Here is a 20,813-nt window from a genome sequence, read left to right on the forward strand (position 1 = left end):
AACGTGCTAACCACTAAGCCACCGTGCCCCCGGTGGATTATTTATTTATTTATTTCTTTTTTTTTTTTCATGAAAACTCATTGTGCAATAGCCCTAGTTTGTGGCCCTCAGTAGTGTGTTATGGATTTTCATGCATACTTTTGTTCTAACGGATGCTATGGACATAAAAAGCACAATACTATTGCTACTACTACTACTACTAATACTACTACTACTAATACTACTACTAATACTACTACTACTAATACTACTACTACCCCATATTTTATAAGCTACAGTCTTAGTGATGGATTTAATGCCATTACCACTGAAGACATTCATTACTAAGGGGTAGATAGAAGATTTAGCCTGATTAAGAGAATTAGGATCTTTATCTGACTTATCAGGATCTAAAAAGTGTTTGCTGTGAGATTCTGGAGGTGAATAAAGGCAGTTCTGGATTAGCGTGGGAGAAAAAAAAAAGCTGGTTATATGACTTCGAAAATTAAACGATGCCAGAGACAATTTAAATAGACTATTATCTATGTGTATAAGTAGATATTGTATAAAACTCATTATAAAAGTTTAGATTTCTAGGAGTTTATGAGGCAATTGATCAGTCAGATTATCTTTCAGTCAAACGTTGGCTTCCACGTACAGCTAAATGTTTTTATCAGCCTCATTTATTGTACATTTATACACTGATCACACATTTGCACAAGGCAGCCTGTAAAATACCTCATTGCCTTCTGCTCTACACACTCCTGACATAATGATCAATTGATAATCCTCCTTCCCTTTCTGTTTTTTTTTTAACTCCAGCCTGATTTATCTGCTCTCTAATTTGTTTACAGCTGATTCTTTCTTATTTTCCTGAAAATGTAAAAAGCTCCATGTGTCCTATAAGGGAATTTAGATCTAATCAAATAAGATAAACATAACAGGGTTGTCTGTTCCGTAAGAAATATGAAACTCCATTTCATCTCTGAACGGCTACTCCATTTCATCTCTGTGCAAAATCACTACATTTCCAATCACTCTATTTAATAATTAGACACATTATTTATAGAGTTTATTAAAGCGCAGACAGGAAATTGACTTAGCAGAGCAGTCTAAAGTGAGTGTAACAATGTGGTAAGTGAAACTGCCAATTTATTAATACCTAAACTGTGCAAATTTTGTGTGTGATCGACGAGCAGAATGAAGAACAGAATTATAATTTAGCATCTTGTGTCTACGTTTCATTTAGTGCACAGAAACAAGTACTACTTTATTAACCTCCAAAATTCAGTTAAAACAAATAAGCAATTATTTAACTATGACATAAGTATCAATAAACAGGACTGTTCTTGCAGTGATATAGTAATAATATATTACATATTATATTAATAATATATAGAATATATTCTATTAGATGTCTATTTTAATGCTTATTTTCATCCATATACTAACATGCTTATTTTTATATGCTTATTCATGCCATTGTTTGTCCATATTTATTTATTTATTTGTTTGTTTGTTTGTTTGTTTGTTTGTTAATAAATAACTTTATTAAATAATATTAATACTACTACTAGTAATAATGTATTTATTTATTTATTTATTTATTTATTTTTTATTAAGTAATTAATACATTCATTCATTCATTTTCTACCGTTTATCCGAGCTACCTCGGGTCACGGGGAGCCTGTGCCTATCTCAGGCGTCATTGGGCATCAAGGCAGGATACACCCTGGGCGGAGTGCCAACCCATCGCAGGGAACACACACACACTCATTCACTCACGCAATCACACACTAGGGACAATTTTCCAGAGATGCCAATCAACCTACCATGCATGTCTTTGGACCGGGGGAGGAAACCGGAGTACCCGGAGGAAACCCCCGAGGCACGGGGAGAACATGCAAACTCCACACACACAAGGTGGAGGCGGGAATCGAACCCCGAACCCTGGAGGTGTGAGGTGACCGTGCTAACCACTAAGCCACCGTGCCCCCCAATTAATACATTTATTTATGTATTTAGCAATATCAGCAATATATTACTATTATTATTGATACTACTATTACTACTACTACTACTACTACTACTACTAATAATAATAATAATAATAATAATAATAATAATAATAATAATAATAATAGTTTATTTTTAAAGAGATGTTGGGTAAAGAATCACTGTTCAAATCTTAAACGTTATTTGCCTAACCTGTACAGAGATCCCAGAGCTCTCAGCTCCTGCTTGTGCTTAACCCAGTTCTGAATACATGTAATTTACCTTTTAATGTCACTCAGCACAGAAATCCAGTGTAGTCAGCATGCATACATCTATGTTTAATATTAGCAAGGATGTCCTAGCAAAGAAAAATCACTAGTTGTAGCATAATCAGGCCTGTTCATGCTGAGATGAATTCAGAGACCCTGACTAGATTTAATCCGTCAAATCTAAAGCTCTGTCCTATCAGCGCTGCAATGACAGCAAACACATCGTCACAAATCAGTGCACAATAAAAAGTGCTTTGTTATGTCTCGTAGCTCATATCTGTTTGATGACATATAGCTCTGTCATTTAATACCCATTGTATTTATTCTGGCACGGTTTGTATTTTTCACACCATGCCACCACACCAGGTTATTTCCTGTCTCTTCTCTCCGGTGTGACAGTTTGTTTTTTTCTGCTAAATTTCATCATCAAGTTTGTTGGCCGGGTAAAGAATAAAAATAGCATATTATAATACACTGCAGTTGTCTTGTCTGGTGTCCCTGTGGTTTGGACGCTGTCCTTATCAGTATGCTCCTGATTACTTCGCCGTGTGAGAACAGAAACAGGTGTTAGTGACAGATAAAGCTGCATCGCTGGCTTTTATATACACCTGATTAGAATTCTCATCACTTTCCGATGACTTGGTTCGAGAACATACTAACACTTAAACGTTCACGGTTATATCCTTGATTTTTGTTTTTGGTGTCACGCTAGGTGATATGTGGCTTTAGCGCCAGTTTCGCAAGGTCACGCAGCCCAAGATGGGGAGCTGCTCAGCACATTTTAATGCTAAATATCCTCTATAAACAGCGGGACACATCCGAGCGTGAAAAAGGCGTTCTGCGTTATTATGTGCAGATTATACTCACACGTTACACTGTTCTGGATCGAGGAACCAAGGACAAACATCAACGAGGCTCATTTATCAAACCGGAAATGCGTTTGTAAATCGTTTACAAATAGAGCGCTTGCACAAAGTCTGGCTTGGGATAAAAGGTTAATATTATGTGAGAGATCCTGAGCTTGTGTATAATATGTACAGTATATAAGGATGCTCACTAATCCATGTGCATTTCAGTTCACATAATTGATTGGTTACCGAGTCACATTCAAACCAGTGCTGATGATACGTCTTACTCTACGCTGTGGTATTGACACGTCTCGTCACTTAATTACAACACTGCAGCTTTGTGACAAGTGAGGCTGCACTAAACTAGTCATCCAGGCACAGCTAACAAGATGATCTTCTTCCTGCTCCGGTCTGTTCTTATTGCCAGACTTCCTCTGACATAAAGTATACACTAACAGTGTTTATCCTGACAGTGGTTTACATGCTACAGTGTACTGCTCTCCTTACTCCAGGCTTCAGCTCATATGTCTTTATTTATCATGTGTTTTACTATCAGCATCTTCTGTCTCTCATTCTGTGGTTGTTGTTGTTGTTGTTGTTGTTGTTTTTGTTCTTCTTCTTCTTCTTCTTCTTCTTCTTCTTCTTCTTCTTCTTCTTCTTCTTCTTCTTCTTCTTCTTTTCCTCCCTCTCCATCTTCTTCTTCTTCTTCTTCTTCTTCTTCTTCTTCTTCTTCTTCTTCTTCTTCTTTTCTTCCCCCTTCTTCTTCTTCTTCTTCTTCTTTTCCCTCTTCCTCACCCTTCTTCTTCTTCTTCTTCTTCTTCTTCTTCTTCTTTTCCCTCTTCCTCACCCTTCTTATCCTTCTTCTTCTTCTCTTCTTCTTCTTCTTCTTCTTCTTCTTCTTCTTCTTCTTCTTCTTCTTCTTTTTCCTCTTCCTTATCCTTCTTATCCTTCTTCTTCTTCTCTTCCCCTTCTTCTTCTTCTTCTTCTTCTTCTTCTTCTTCTTCTTCTTCTTCTTCTTCTTCTTCTTCTCCTCTTCTTCTTCTTCTTCTTCTTCTTCTTCTTCTTCTTTTCCTCCCCCTCCATCTTCTTCTTCTTCTTCTTCTTCTTCTTCTTCTTTTCTTCCCCCTTCTTCTTCTTCTTCTTCTTCTTCTTCTTCTTCTTCTTCTTCTTTTCCCTCTTCCTCACCCTTCTTATCCTTCTTCTTCTTCTTCTTCTTCTTCTTCTTCTTCTTCTTCTTCTTCTTTTCCTCCCCCTCCATCTTCCCCTCCTTCTTCTTCTTCTTCTTCTTCTTCTTCTTCTTCTTCTTCTTCTCCATCTTCTTCTTTTCCCTCTTCCTCATGCTTCTTCTTCTTCTTCTTCTTCTTCTTCTTCTTCTTCTTCTTCTTCTTCTTCTTCTTCTCCTCCATTTCCACAAGTCAAACACATAATGTCTCAGACCAGAAACAGTTTTAGTGTCAGAAAGTCTTACCTTGTTTTGGGATTGTGGGATTTATTTATTGAGCAGCTTGATGGATTCATCCAGACTTCGTTCCATCATGTTCACTCCAGTACAGTTTCGTTTTCAGATGACTAATAAATTAGGGAAAGATTTGTTTGAAACTAGTTTGTAATTTATTGTTCATATCTCAGAAGGGATAAGAATTCCACATGTGGTCTGGTGAAACAGATGTTTTGAAGACACCTGATTGTTTTTGATCTGCACCCAGGTTATTTCCTGCAGACTCAGGCGTCTCCATCGCAGCGCTCGTTTCAGGGTTGCATGCAGCTCATCCACGTGGACGATCAGCTAGCCGACCTTGCGGCCGTGGAGCAGGGCATGCTGGGAGCATTTGAGAACGTCAGCTTGGATACGTGTGCAATCATGGACAGGTTTGAACACTTACGCTAACCTCTTATACTCTGTACAGGTCATTTAATATTTTTTTTTGCTAGGATTCAAATATTAACTTATGGAATTTCCATTAGCACTACTTATCCTGTTCAAAAGTTTACACCCCCTGGCTATTAATGTATTGTGCTGCCTTCAATCATCATCAGTGTTTATTTTTTTTAACACTTATTTTTTAGTCCATCAGTTGCTGGATGGAGTTTAAAAATCATATAGCATCTGTTTAAAAATAGATTAAATATAAAAATGGTGCTGAGGAACTCATGACCAAGTATCACAAGAGACTGTTAGTTATTGATCATTCAACACACAGTGTTAGGAACAAGCATGTGTAAACTTTTCATTTGGTTTATTTGTGTAAATTCTTGATGCCCATGAACAGCTGCCCTGGAGCAGAAAGGGTTAAGGGTCTTGCTCATTTACCCAACAGTGGCAGTTTGGTGGGGCTGGAGCTTGAAGTACCATTGAAGTACCAAGTACCAACTTGGGATTTGCATTGCGATACAGCGCTCACGACAGAAATGCGATTCATTAGTAGAACTTTGTAAAGTATTGATTTTCAATGTGTTTGCTCTCTGAGGGACAATTGGACCCAAATTATGACTTAATTTGTCACCTGGCTGTCCAGTTACACAGAGGAGAAGTGATCCAATCAGGTAGCATTGCAAAATCCAATAAGCAATAAACACTAAAGAAATAAGGGTTTGGCAAATTCTATTGATGCAATACCTCAAGAGATGACTGTGGTGCTCCTCACAGACAGCGCATACGTTTGGAAAATTCTACGTCCTACGTAATTTCTTTGAACTCTGATCACGTTGAAGCACATGATGAACCTTTTTAGAAGAAGAAGAAGCCTTTATTTGTCACATGTATGCACTACGGCACACTGAAAGTCTTTTCTTCACATATCCCACTTTCGAATGAACTTCAAGTAGAGCTGAACAGTCATTAGCTTCAAGTCTGAACAGTCACTAGCAAGATTCACAACACAACACACGTTCTGTGTGATATTCTTGCTATATTTCCTCCCAGTATTAATTTTAGACTGACGGTATTTCTAATCTGTGAAGATTAAAAAAAAGTGAACCAGTGAATCGACGTGTTGACTGAAAGAGACTTCAAAAGCACTTCTGGAAGTCACGCTGGATAAGAACGTCTGCCAAACACCATAAATCTAAATGTAAATCATTCATTCATTCATTCATCTTCTACCGCTTATCCAAACTACCTCGGGTCACGGGGAGCCTGTGCCTATCTCAGGCGTCATCGGGCATCAAGGCAGGATACAACCTGGATGGAGTGCCAACCCATCACAGGGCACACACACACTCTCATTCACTCACACAATCACACACTACGGACAATTTTTCCAGAGATGCCAATCAACCTACCATGCATGTCTTTGGACCGGGGGGGGAAACCGGAGTACCCGGAGGAAACCCCCGAGGCACGGGGAGAACATGCAAACTCCACACACACAAGGCGGAGGTGGGAATCGGACCCCCAACCCTGGAGGTGTGAGGCGAACGTGCTAACCACTAAGCCACCATGTCGCCCAATGTAAATCATAATGCGGTTTATTTATTTTTGTATGTATGTAAGTTTTTATAATGTGTTTTTAAGGTTTATTCAGTTTAACAAAGCACCAGCTCTCTGGTCATTACACTCATATTGACTGATTATTCGTGGGTTTTATGCCTTTGATGTTTAACATGTGCTTCGAGTCTTTCGCGATAACACGGCGTGGTAACAAGGTAACACATTGTTTAACACACCACTTCATTAATGACATGAATCAACACACAAAACCTGCAACAAGAAAACTACATGAGCCAGAGTTAAGGAGAATGACATGATGAAGTGCTAGTTAATTTATTCTGGTAAACAACATGAAGTTATCTGCCAGACACTGGGGCTTGGTCTGATTTAGGGCTTTTTACATATTACATATGAAGATGAACAGCTTTGTTCAAATAAAGTGAACTGAATCAATTCAATTCAATTCAGTTTTACTTGTACAGAGATTTTAACAGTAGATATTGTCCCAAAGCAGCTTTACAGAACACAATAATGTTCGTATTTATCCACAATGATCAAGCTTGAGGTGACTAAGGTGACTACGGTGAGGAAAAACTCCCTTAGATGTTCTTGAAAGGAACCAGAATCAAAAGGGAACCCCATCCTCATTTGGGTGAAACTGCGGGTGTGATTATAAATGATTATAAACACCAGAGAGTGTTATTATGAATAATGTGCCATATACAGTCTGACAATTGTGTATTGATTAGGAGGTTGTTGTCCTTAAAGACCACATAGAGTTAGCATCTTCCCTTTAAATATCTTCATGAAGCGGAACACAACTGGAGCTGGTACAGTACAATCTCTGGATGCCTCGGGATGGGTTGAAAAAGAGAAGCAAATGAAGAGGAATTAACCAATCCTGGCTCAGCTCTTACATTTAAGATGTCTAAGTTTGAATAGTACTTACTCCTGATTTCTGTCTAAAGTAGTCTAAAAGCTGACTTTATCGACGAGCGTTCACACGTCGCAGTGTGAGACGATATCAAGCGTCCTCTCTGCGTTTATCTGCCACTCGATCGGCTGTGGTTTGAAATCGTTCCCGGGACTCAGACGCTCATTACTGCGTCATTGATTTTGTGTTTTTCTTCATCAGTTAAGATGTCAATGTTAGTTCGGCACATCGGTTAAAAACGCAGAACCTGCAGGCTGTGTTTACTTCCTGTGTTTTTTTATTTTTTTATTTTATCTCAGTACATAATGTTAATTTTCTAGCAGCACAGGATACAAATCGGTGTCTTGTAAGTTTCTTGTGTTAAGTTACTGTCAATTTTAAAAAAAAAAATGAAACTGAAAAACTGAAAATTTTAAACCAAACATTATGCTTTAATTGTCCATAATATATAATTCAACAGACAGCACTGCACTACACACACACAAACACACACAAATACCCCCACACACACACATCCACACATACACACACACACAGACACACACACACACACACACACACACAAATACCCCCACACACACGCACACCCACACATACACAAAAGACACACACACAGCCACAAATCCCCCCCCCACACACACACATGCACACCCACACACACACACACACAGACACCCACACCCACAAATACCCCCCCACACACACCCACACATACACAAAAGACACACACAGCCACAAATACCCCCCACACACATGCACACCTACACACACACACACACAGACACCCACACCCACAAATACCCCCCCACACACACACGCACACCCACACATACACAAAAGACACACACACAGCCACAAATACCCCCCCACACACACGCACACCCACACATACACAAAAGACATACACACACACACACACACACACACACCCTCCCCACACACACACACACCCAAACATACACACAGACACACACACAAACACACTCACTCACACACAGAGATTTACAGCTAGGATGTTAGTATGACTATGTTATGGTGCACATATAAGAAATAAAACGTTAGAGTGTTTACAGTTATTGGAAAATAACCAAAGCCTGGATGATGTGAAGTTACTTATTTTCCAATCTATAAAGATATAAGATATTATCGCACATCACACTTTTGCCTATTTATAGTTTCATAAAATAAGTTACTTTTACAGTATAAACGTGCATTAGAATCCAAAACAGTAACTTTACATTATAAAAATAGATATTAGCTATTACAGATTTATTTATTTGTAGTCTTTATTTCTATTTATTTTCTTTGTGTGTATGTACGTGTGCATTATACTGTACGTGTCTTGGCATTCACTGTGGACAGCAAAGAAAGAATTTCCTTGTACAGGGAAACTTGATTTAATCTGATCTTAATCTTATTTATTCGACTTGTACCTGTTGTAGCCTTAGAAACGATTGTATAAGTCAATATAAACCAGAAGCCATCCTCAACTACAGGTCTATCTATAATGTCTAGTAGACATAAGATATAACATGTTCATTGGTCATACAGTAGCTAGTCATAGCTGTCTCTGGTCTCTTTGTGTTCATATAAAGCAGATTTTTCATAAAGAATACTGTTATGAAAGGATTCCAAGCTTAAAGGAGTGCTCTGAACATAAGAACCAGGTCTTAATAAGTGTAGACCAAGCATGAATACTTCTTTCAGGTTATTCAACCAAGGCTTTATTGATGTTTTTTTTTAAGAAGCAAAGTAAGCTCCTATAAGAGCTGGATAGAGGCTGGTGAAGTGACGTGACACTGAGCAAGAGGACCAAGCTGCAGTTGTGTTTGATGTGACCCTGAATTCATCCTCTTATTCTCTGCTCTAATGATCCTCTGTCATGTTTTTCAGATGTTTGCCTAATCTCTGTGAGCATGGAGGAAGGTGTTCTCAGACCTGGGACAGTTTCAGCTGCTCATGTGACGGCACTGGATACACCGGAGCCACCTGTCACACATGTACGTTGATCTCCTGGAGCTCGATTCCCTGAACCAAACTTTGTCTTGGATAAAAGACTTTTTTTTTTTTTTTTTTTTAGAATCAGGAAGAACAGATGAGCTTTAATGGATTTGTTTAAACTGAGCTTACAAAGTTACTTTTCTAACTGCTTCTGTTTGCTGTAGATAACGTGGAGCAGGAGGCTTCAGATTCTCTCTAGTTCCTCTATTAGCTTTATTGATGTTTGAGAAGGCATGACCTTCGTAGCCCAGACGGGTGCAAAAGCACCACTTTTTTTATTGATTCTGGATCTACATGAAACATCGCGTCTGTACATTACCCCTTAAGCACACACACTTAAGAGCAAACATTTCACATGTAATCAGAGCGACTTGATGATTTTTCTTTTTATCATCTCCCACTTGGAAAAGATCCTCACTGGGGGAATCTTTAAATTTCACTTATGTACCCCTGCTTCTTCATGAGATTATCTAATGAAATAATTGTCTGGCAGCTTTAGATTATATTCTTATATATCTTATATTCAGAACACCAGAGTGGGAAAAATTGTGTATGCAGTGACTTTGTAATGATTTTTAACGGCAGTACTGGTTTGAGTATTTTAAAAACACAGAGTGGAATCTCTAGACATTGTACAGAATAGTACAAAGTGTGTGTGTATGTGTGTGTGTGTGTGTGTTTGTGCTCTGTGATGATTGGCTCTCCCTCAAGTGTGCACCCTACCTTGTGTCCCGAGTCTTTATTGATAGACTCCCTGTGGGTGGATGGATTGATTATGGATGGATGGGTGGATGGCTGGATGAATATATGAATGGATGGATGGGTGACTGGATGTATGGATGGCTGGGTGAATGGATGAAAGGATTGATGGATGAATGGATGGATATATGGGTTGATGGATGGATGAATGGGTGGATGGATGGGCGGATGGATGGATGGGCAAATGGCTGGATGAATCAATGGATGGCTGGGTGAAAGGATGGCTGGATGGGTAGATGAATGGATGGCTGGATGATTTGCCTGTGTCTAGTCACATTATGTTCTGATTCTTGTCAGAAAGTGTTAAACTGTATTTTCATTATTTTTTTAACCATCATCTGAACTTCTTGCTCTCTTGTAGCTGTCTATGAGCAGTCATGTGAGGCTTATAAACACATAGGGAAATCTTCAGATGTCTACTGGGTCGATCCTGATGGCAGCGGACCTCTAGGGCCCTTCAGAGTCATTTGCAAAATGACGGGTACGTCCCAAATAATCTAAAAGCATACAGCAATTGTCCAGTGTCAAACAATTTAAAACTAAAGATTTACCAAACAGCAAATAAATGAACTAATTTGTCTCACGTTTTTTTCTTATTTTTTCTTTTAATGTAAAGATACAGCACAGGCATTGTACAACATTACAACATTACAAATCAAACAGTTTGCAAGCATTATACTACATTAAATGTAACTAGAAGTGGATAAATCACAAAAAGAAAAAGCGTTTTTTTATGTAATAAATTAAAATAATTGAATCTGTGGTAAAATTCATTGGTGAGTTGGAAACATCACACACACATTATTTGTCTATAACATAAAGCTCCTAGGTGATTTAGTACTTGCACGTGCAAGTATTATAAGATGTTTTGACTGGTAAAATAAGACGTTTTGACTGGAACTCAGGACTTGATCAAAGCCACAGTTGCTATACTTGCTAATGAAAGACTATGTGCTCCTTAGCTAGAAGAAAAGAAATAAATAACAACATAAATGTTCAATCGTTTTTTAATGTGTCATCCTTTAACACAACAAACAGTTGACTTTACATTAGTTTCTGAGGAAACTTGTCTCTGTAGCACAGCAGGTGTTTATTCCGTAAAAATATGGAACATAAAATAAATCAATCAGTGTGTGGTGTATAAAACATTTCATTACATGCCATACTGTGTATGGTAATAAAGTAAGTGTAAATGAGTGTGTCTATTATGCCAACCCTGCTCACGCAAGGATAAAAATGCTTACTGAAGATCAAGACATTGAGTTTTTAATATCGTTCCAACTTTTTTGAGAATTTCTAAAAACGTTTCAGTCATGTTACAGTCCTTTGACGCTTGTATTGCATGTTATTCCAGAGGATAAGGTGTGGACGACGGTATTGAACAACCTGCCTCCTCAGACAGCCGTATCAGGTTCGAGCAGGGAAAAACGCACCGTGCTGCAGCTGAACTACAGCGCCACCGTGGAACAGATCAGCGCCATCACAGACGTCGCCGAGCACTGCGAGCAACACATCACCTACACCTGCCGCTCATCACGCCTACTCAACACTCCAGGTATGAGTAAGAGTTATAGTTCTGTCAAATACTAGTCCAAAGTCTGAAGTATTTAAAAAAAAAAAAGAGTTTCTGTTTGGGAAGTCTGTACTGGCTGACTGGTGGTTAATATGCGCGGAATCATATTGACCTCAGTCTTCTATTCTATCCTTGAATTGGAAAATTGCTCAGGTTTTACAGTTCTGTTTCCTTTCATCGCCACTGTAGTTTGGAAAGTTCAGCTAGAATTCAAATTATAATGGAGTAATTGATCTAGATACCAGAATTTGCTTGATCCCAGATAAACTGTTGCAGGATTAACTTTTCAGTTTCCATAGTGAAGTCATATGGGTAATATTTAACCATGTTTTATTTCAAAATAAAAATAATCATTTACATGCATTAGAATATCTTTGAATAGACATTAGAGGTTAATTCATCCATTTTTGTATGGATCTGTGGTGATAAATCAGGTGTCTACATCCCTATTGTCAGATAACGCATGGATAAATGCAGACCCAAATGCAGGAATACAAAATGAAAACAGATTTTTTTAACAAAGACACAAAAATAAATACACAATAACAGAAAACCTAAATACGTGGAGGAAATAAATACACATAATAATAAACCCAATAACAAACAGGTGAGTAAGACAAGACACGTGAAAGAATTACTAGTCCAAACACTTAAACACACTATTAGACATGGAGTGATTTTATGTCAAGAACAAGTACAAGTATAGAGACAGATTCACGATTGCAAGTAGTTTGAGCTTTTTCTTTAGCTCTTCTTAGCCATGACTGAACCACCTCGAATCCTCTAACCAAACCAGGGGCGTAGATTACGTGGGGGACGCGGGGGACATGTCCGAATTGTGTTGCACAATGTTTAGTAACTCTGCCTGTTGCTCTTGTTGAATAATTAGCAAGTTTTAATTTAAAGGATTATAAGGAAAAATAGCTGCATTGACAAACGTTATATAAACTCTTTTATAACGTCTTTTGTTTTAACAAGTGTGTTAAACCCTTCAACCCTTATAAGAATAAAGATAATGTTGAACTGAGATTTTACAGCATGTTTAACTCTGCCAATTCTACATAATATCAAGTATGTGTCACTGTACGTACACGACAGAGACGAGGACGACGAATAGTGACATTAAAGATGTCATTTTAATAATAAGGAGCAGGTAAATCACACATACATACAACGTAGTAAAGACGATAACCGACAATGAGTGAAGACAGTGGTGATGAGTATAAATAGAGTCCGGGTGAGCAGACAGGTGGATGACGGGGTGCAAAGGATGATGGGTAAAGTAAAAAATGTAAATAAGGTACAAAGATGTCCTTTTAAGGGTACTGTCCCAGTGGCAAGCTGTTCTATTTCTTTCTTTCTTTCTGTTTTATCATATATAATCATAACGCATATAAAGCATGATTAAAAAAATCATGATTAAAAATAAAACCTGTCATTTACACAAGGGTTAACTGAAAAAAAAAACAGATAACACTAGACATTTCGTCCCCCCACTTTTTAAATGATGGCTACGCCCCTGAACCAAACTGTAGCACCCCATTGAGTAATGAGTAAACAATGGAGTTTTAATCTCTATCCATCTAACATTTGGACTCATGAAATTGTTAGAAGATGAAAAATGTTATGAATCGCTCGTAGAGGATTGAGGTCTGTATAGGGTTGCTGAGGTGGCATGAAGAGATCGACAATCCAGGAGAGCCAATTTGGGGATCTGAAAAGGATACCCTGTGGTAAGCTCCTTCTATGTCTGTAGCACGTACACCCCACTGGACAAGAAGCTCAGGGAAAACCCTTGACCTGCTTGAGGGATTGTATCGCACAATGGATCTGGGATAGAAGTCCCAGGAAGGACATGAATGAACGAATGAACGATTAAGTCGTTCTGATTCATCTCATGTTAACGTTACTGCACTGCAGTGTAGGTGGGTGAGAGAAAAGCAAGAATGAACAGTGTCTGTGTCTCTGTCGTCATAGCAATTGGTGCAGTATGGCCTCCAACAGAAATGACAGCTGTATTAAAATGCAGATCGTCTTTTATGGGTTCAGAAATAATTACCAGCACTCAAAATGGCCCATGGCCTCACAGGCAGATAACTGCACGGTTATTATTTTATTCAACACGATTTGCATTACCTACCCCTTAACCACTGAGAGAAAATCATTCACCTGTAAATGCACAATGTAAAGGTTAATCTTCAATTTGCATCAGATAAAAAAAAGAAGGATTCTAATATTTTATAAACGTGACAACAAGAAGTCACTGTGCAGATAAAGCTACTGTTAGCTTTGGGAGTTGTTACTTGGGCAGAATTAATGGTAGGAAAAAACAGCATCTAAGTAACACAGGTTATTGGCATTAACACAAAATTATCTTACTGTTAGATTACTAGACTATTTGATTCATCTATATTTAAAGCTCAACAGTTGCCGCTTGCTAGAATTCCAGAAGTCAGAGGAGAAACTTATGAGAGTTTTGCCCTCATATATTTGCATTTGAGACCAATATAGAACCATGTGCAATTATCACAGCAGAAAGCATCTAATTACCCTACCCAGATATTACTCCCTATATCGTATTATCTAGGTGAAATATTGCTCGCTATTTCATACGATCCAGGTGTAACCTAGCGAATATTAAATCTGTGCTGTTTGTTTTAGTGAGCTGATCTCTCACTGTGTGTTCTGGAGACTCCGAAGGAGAATCTGTTCAGTAAATATGGTTTTCTCCTGTGCTGCCTGGTGCTTGTAACTTTAGTTAAATCAGAAGAAAAAGATTCCCAGAAGTGCAACACATTTATCCTTGAACTTTTAATGTGAATTATGTCCTTGTATTATTTTTTTTGTGTGTATGTGTGTGTGTGTGTGAGTCCAAAAATATGTACTGTAGAGGTTATGTGCAAGGATGTGTGTGTCCCAGTTTACTGGTCTTGCTAAGAAACTAGTTCAATCAGAACTAGCACTATATAATTTGAAACAATAATTGACTGACAGATTAATTCTTTAACAAAAAGGTTTTCATTGTTATCTTGTTCCAGATTTTGTCTCTGACACAAAGTTAATGACCAAAAAAGAGACAAAAATATTTTTTGTGTATTACATATTTGACACTGTTTATGTGCTTGGTTTCCCTACTGCCATATTCAGGACTTTCTGGGCTCTGCTGAAAAAACCCATTGGTGACCATAGAACAAAGAATTCAGACCTAATCTATCACCTTGTGGGCAGAGTTGTCCTGTAGTCCAGGAGGTGGAGACAAATTAGTGTGTTTCCTGTTGTACTGTACAGTGTTGGTTAGGGTTAGGTGTCAGGTTTTTGCTTAGACTTGCTGATCAATCTCCTCCTCTTGGACTTCTGGTTCTGCAGCAAGGACTATGTCCTCCGCTAGGGTGTGCATCGTTGCTGGGCCTTAAGTCGACAGCATACCAATGAAATGATATCTGCAAGGGTTATGCAAATGAAGATGGTTTAGTTTTAGCTGACATGTGAATACAGTATTCGTAGGTTTCATTGCATAGCATTGTACCCTTAAGCTACCCTTGCTTTCTAAACCTAACCCTAAGTATGACTTTCACTTTGCATTTCTTGTCTATTACTCTTAAACATTTGCTTCTAGTTATTGTTGTTATTAATCCAAACTTGTTCCTTTCATGTAAATATATTTTCCTGGTGTTACATTGCCACATCAAGAGCTAAGGTTAAAACTGGGCCATTGATCAAAGCACGAATACTATCATTCTTTCCTGATATTACTTTGATGACTTGGTCGTGTCTGGCTGGCTCTCTCCATCGAGGCTATTCTGAGATTTGTTCTGTCACTTAGCATCTTGGGAAGTTCGGGTACTGCAATCTAGTCCTGGCCTGTCTTCTGGTGAATGCCATCATGCTCCTACATCTTAACCAGTATGTGGCGCATTACTTGTTTTCGACCTCCCCATCACCTCAATCACACCATTGCTCGGTTCCTTCCACTGGCTTCCTGTAGCCCCCACCTAGCTAAATGCACTTAATAAACCCTGCTCTTTACCATGTCTTCTTCTTCAAGCTACAAATATGGCTGCACTTGACCCATGATCCCTTAAAATACAAGGAAGACCTGCATCAAGATTTTTCACTGTACTGATCTGCAGGGGGTGGAATGAACTTCTCCTTGATGTCTAAACAGCTGAGTCACTCAGTGAGTCACTTTGCACGTTGTATTCATTTACATAAAAGTCAGACTCAGCTTTGCTCCTTGCAATTCTGGCTAATTACAGCTCTCAATTTTTCTGTTCATAATGTACTTTTACAGTCTCCAAATATCTGCATGTTAACTGATTTGAATCCTTTGAAAAGCCTAGTGGTTTTTTTTACAGCAAGTGGGCTATTTTCGTTTCATGGCTTTTAAAAATGTAGACAAGACAAGGCCCAGATTCAGTGGTTAAACGGGATTTTGTGAATTTATGAACTTGAATCAGCAGTTACTTATTGATGGCTTGTGTTTTATATTTTCTGTGTTGTTCCTTGTCCATCCATTCACCCATCCTCTAATGTTCATTCAGTGTAGTCAATTACAGGGCATCATACACACACATTCAACCCTAACCCACACTCATTTACACCCAGGGGCAATATAGAGTTAACAGTTTACATAATGGGATGATTTGAGAAGATATGAGGGAACTGGTGAACCCAGAGGAAACCCACACGGACACAAAATCCCACACAATCCATCACCCTGAAGCTGGGAGATGTCACCACTACCCACTGCACCACCTTGCTATATCAAAATTCCTTCTGTTTTTAAATACAAAATTGCATCCTAGTTGTGGTTCTGATACCAAAATCCCATAATTGGCTAAAAGAAAGTTTTGACACCTGAACCTTGTGCAGGTTAATGTCATGCTTGACAGTGGGGAGGTTTTGTCCATTCCTGATGTCGAGACAATGTCTACAACACATGTGGGGTTAATTGTGCTAGCTGATTGTAGCTGTAGCTTCAGTTGGGCATTCAGAAGCCTGTTCATTATCAGCAACAAAAGCTGCTTTATTATCAACACAGTCAGCTTCGTTTGTGTGTGCTTGGAGCTTTGAACTAAGAATAATTCCCAAACAAGGCCATATTTTTTCCCTCTGTTGGTCTTGTTAGAGTAACTCTATCTTGCAGTACTTGTATTACTGCACCATTTGTAGTCTGACTGATTTGTAACTTGAGTGTGTAGCGTAATGAGTGCTACCACTTGCTTTGTCATCCGTTGCATTAGAAACTCAGTCCTGCAAAACCTGCACTTGTTTTCTTTTAGCTGCCTGTTATTTTGGATTTCCAGTTTTGTTTGGGTTAATGTTCCGCTTTTCATCGAATATTGAATAAAATCATTGTGAAACATCCTGGTTGATGTAACCAGCCATTTTTTTTTCTTTTTTTCTTATTTAATTGAACTGAAACCAGACAATTATCTGTCCTTTCTAAGCTCTGAAGCCGTGAAGCCATATCCTTGTGGTTGCTCTTCTGTTGCACACTTCTTGCAATCTAAACTCCTTCCATTGCTCAAGCCTTTCATCACACCATGTTTATTACACATTGTATTGGGTTGTGTTTCAGCCAGAATTTTTTTGTCTTGTTGCCACCAGATACATTTTCCTATTGTCGTACAGTAGATATTGGTCTGTGGTGGCTGAAATGCTGCTATACTCCTGTTGTCTTAGGAACAACATAGTCACTGCTTGGATTATTTCATTACCATTTTGCACACAAAGAAGATAAAATTCAGCAGGACGATAGAATGATTTTTGCTGAAGGTACGATACAACAATGTACAGTGTGTTTATGGCACTAAAAAAATGCCTCGCACTGCACCAGCACTTTGCTGGCATTACAACTTTATTTTTTCAGAGCTTTGTCAGGTCTTTGTGGTCTGTTAAAACACACAAAACTACTTAGCATAGTTTTTTTTAGTGATTTTGGAAAAGTTGTCAGATGACACTGGGACTGGAATCTGAAGGAAAAGCTAAAATGAAATGATATTTTGTCCAAGATCAGACATTTATTTTTTTCCAGATTTTTCTTCGCTCCATATATAGATAGTCTATACGTCTAACTTTCACCAGAATTACATCTATCAAATCTTGTGTCTAGTTTAACAAATGCAAAAGTAAAAACTGCCAGTCTGCCTACAGATGTCTTATGTGTTCACATTCCGACTGAAAGGTTATATTTCCGAGCTAAACAGACATTAACGGCACCACAAAGTCGTAATTATGAGTGGGGAAGTTTATTTTCTTTGAACACCGAGTTTCAGAGTTTCAGTACTGAATATTTACTCATCTCAAAAACTGATTTCAGCCTTTTTATATTTCCAAGCTTATTGTCTGCACAAAATATGACTGCATTATACAAATACTATATACTTAATATGTCACAATAAACATCACAATGCCTGCATGAATTGATTAAAAACAAACCTTACGTGCATCCTTTGTTCTTCATTATCTTAAGTAGAGTTAAAATAACCTCCTTTTTTGTTGTTACCTGAGAGTAGGTATACCTTTTACCATGAATGCTGTAGATTAGGTTAGAAATGTAGATGAAGGTGTGTGGTGTTTGCTTAATTTTTTTAAATAGTCTGTTAGCTTAGCATAATATTAAAACAAGTAACTCCAGCTGACTACCCATAAGCACCTGAGCTATGTCAGTGCCTAATGAGTATTAGACTTAATATGTAGCTCTCTTTGTCTAGCGCTTTGTTGTGTTCACATGTTCATATCATTTTTTACATTCGTTTGCCAGTTTGGCATGTTCTTTTTATCTTTCAGGAGCTCATGTTTGTGTCTTGCACTAATTAAATCTTTATCTGCACTTGCATCCACCTCCGACTCAGTAATCTGACTATATTGTTATTAAATACTGAATGGCTGCCTAATGGGTGGAACTTCTGATTAGCAGATTAGAATATAGGCTATAAATACTGTTAGTATAAAAAAAGGCAAAAAGATAGGCGTAGTTTTTATGTTATTATTTGCTGCGTCATAATTGTTGCCCCACAATTCCTTCTGTATTTAATACATACTAAATCATATTCCACTAGTGCTTTTGTTGGCAAAATAGATAGATAAGACGGATGTATGGATGGATGGATGGATGGATGGATGGATGGGTGGATAGATAAGATAGATGGATGGATGCATGGATGGATGAATGGATAAATGGATGTTCAGGGTTGACCTTGTGTCGCAAGTCCTTTGTGATAGAATACAGGCTCCCTGTCACTCTGAGGGTGGATGGATGGATGTGTGTATGGATGGATGTATGGATAGATGGATGAACTGATGCATAGATAAGACGGATAGATGGATGGATGTTCAGGGTGCCCCCACCTTGTGTACCATGTCCTTTGTGATAGAATCCAAGCTCCCTGTGACCCTGAGGGCGGGTGGATGGATGGATGGATGGATGGATGGATAGATTAGATGGATGGATGGATGGATGGATGGATTAGACGGATGGATGGATTAGACGGATATATAGATGAATTGCATAGATGGATGGTCCCGAGTCCTTTGTGATAGAATCCAGGCTAACTGTGACCATGAGGGTGAATGTATGGGCGGATGGAGGACTTTTTTCAGTGTTCAAATCTTTACCCATGGAATCTGTACAGTTTACAAAAGAAAATATGTCATACCTTATTTTCAGGGTAAAAAGGTTCTTGCAGCAGTGGAGTCTAATAGCTTTTATAGGGTGACTAAGAGATTCAGTACTGTTAGCTTTAGAGAAAGAGGTTGATTAAGATTGAAATATCAAAGATTAGGCCTATTGAGAAATGTAGAACAAAGTAAATGCGTCAATGGCCTGTTGAGAAGTTCATGAGCTCCCTCAGTGCTGAACATTTGGGATAACTTCAAGGTTTTCAGAAAAAAAAAGACAAGACAAGATCAGACAAATTTTGTGTCGCTGTGATGAAAGCTGTTGCACATCAGAGCATGTTGCAGTAATGACAAGCAAGCATCAGCAACCACACTAGGTCATGGATCCCGTTTCATGTCATCTCTGCCCCTGGTAAGTGTTTAGCTCTCAGTGTAAGTGCGCCGCATTTCAAAAACCTATTTTCCACTGTGAAGTCACAGAGGCGTTGCACCCTGCACCATTGACGGCCAGAAAAACCGTCCATGTTAATCTCTCTGACAGTAATGCCATCTGTGTATTGAGAGGCTCAGACCGAGTGCAAAATGAACATTTATTCAAGCTCACATCTCTCTCCTGAAGGACTGAAAATGCTCCGTCTGTCACCATCGAACGAACCGAACTCCCACCGAGAACACACTTTACTCTAAACTGTTTAAAACATGCATCACAATATGAAAGCAGCAAGAGTTCGAGATTATTACCGCCTCACATATGCTCAAATCGCACAGGGGGAACGGATCATTTGGCAACAGTTCATTTCATTTGATGCAGGTCTTTCCTATTTGGCAAAATAATATTTGCAAAATTGCCAGTGCTGTTCATCTGGATATTATCTGGAGCTCTAAAGTTTCAGTGAAGTTTAGTTAAATTTTATTTGTGTCTCAAACAAAAACAAGCCAATATAGAAATATTGAAATCTGAATGTAGGTCCAGTGGTAGGTTTATAGCTTATATATGTAGGTTCTATGTAGATTATATATCTCTAAAAAAAGAGAAATCCAAAAAGCCATTTGTTAAAGAGCTTTGTAGTGATGTGTTATGACCTGCTGATTGGTGAGATGTTGTTGATGAACTTTTTGGAAGTGCACAGTGACTTGTACGGTGGAAGAACCTGTAATTTATGCTAATCAGTGCAGATATATAGCAATGAAAAATATATAGATGTCCCCCGGAGAAGTTCAAGCATATGAAAGAAAAAAGAAACCAAGTTTCCACTAGGGGAAATGTCTTTAAACGGAAATGCACTATGGGACTTTTTAGTTATTTGTCCAGCTTATAGCTCAAGACAAAAAATAGAGGTTGATTTGTTACTTTAACAAAGTAAGAACATTATAACAACTACCCTGATTCAGGCTTGACTCA

At 38.4% G+C, this 20,813-nt stretch overlaps 1 protein-coding gene across 1 annotated transcript in view; it reads left to right on the forward strand.

The window, feature by feature from the left end:
* LOC132840451 (contactin-associated protein-like 2) overlaps positions 1–20,813 on the forward strand; it is a 116,830-nt gene that overhangs the window by 68,933 nt on the left and 27,084 nt on the right. Inside the window, exons 10-13 of the mRNA XM_060862109.1 lie at positions 4,798–4,960; positions 9,349–9,455; positions 10,577–10,696; positions 11,570–11,770. Coding sequence (XP_060718092.1) covers positions 4,798–4,960; positions 9,349–9,455; positions 10,577–10,696; positions 11,570–11,770 — 591 coding nt within the window. The remainder of the gene's footprint in view (positions 1–4,797; positions 4,961–9,348; positions 9,456–10,576; positions 10,697–11,569; positions 11,771–20,813) is intronic.

Source organism: Tachysurus vachellii, chromosome 25 (genome assembly GCF_030014155.1).
Source record: "Tachysurus vachellii isolate PV-2020 chromosome 25, HZAU_Pvac_v1, whole genome shotgun sequence".
In the NCBI taxonomy this organism is placed as follows: Eukaryota; Metazoa; Chordata; class Actinopteri; order Siluriformes; family Bagridae; genus Tachysurus; species Tachysurus vachellii.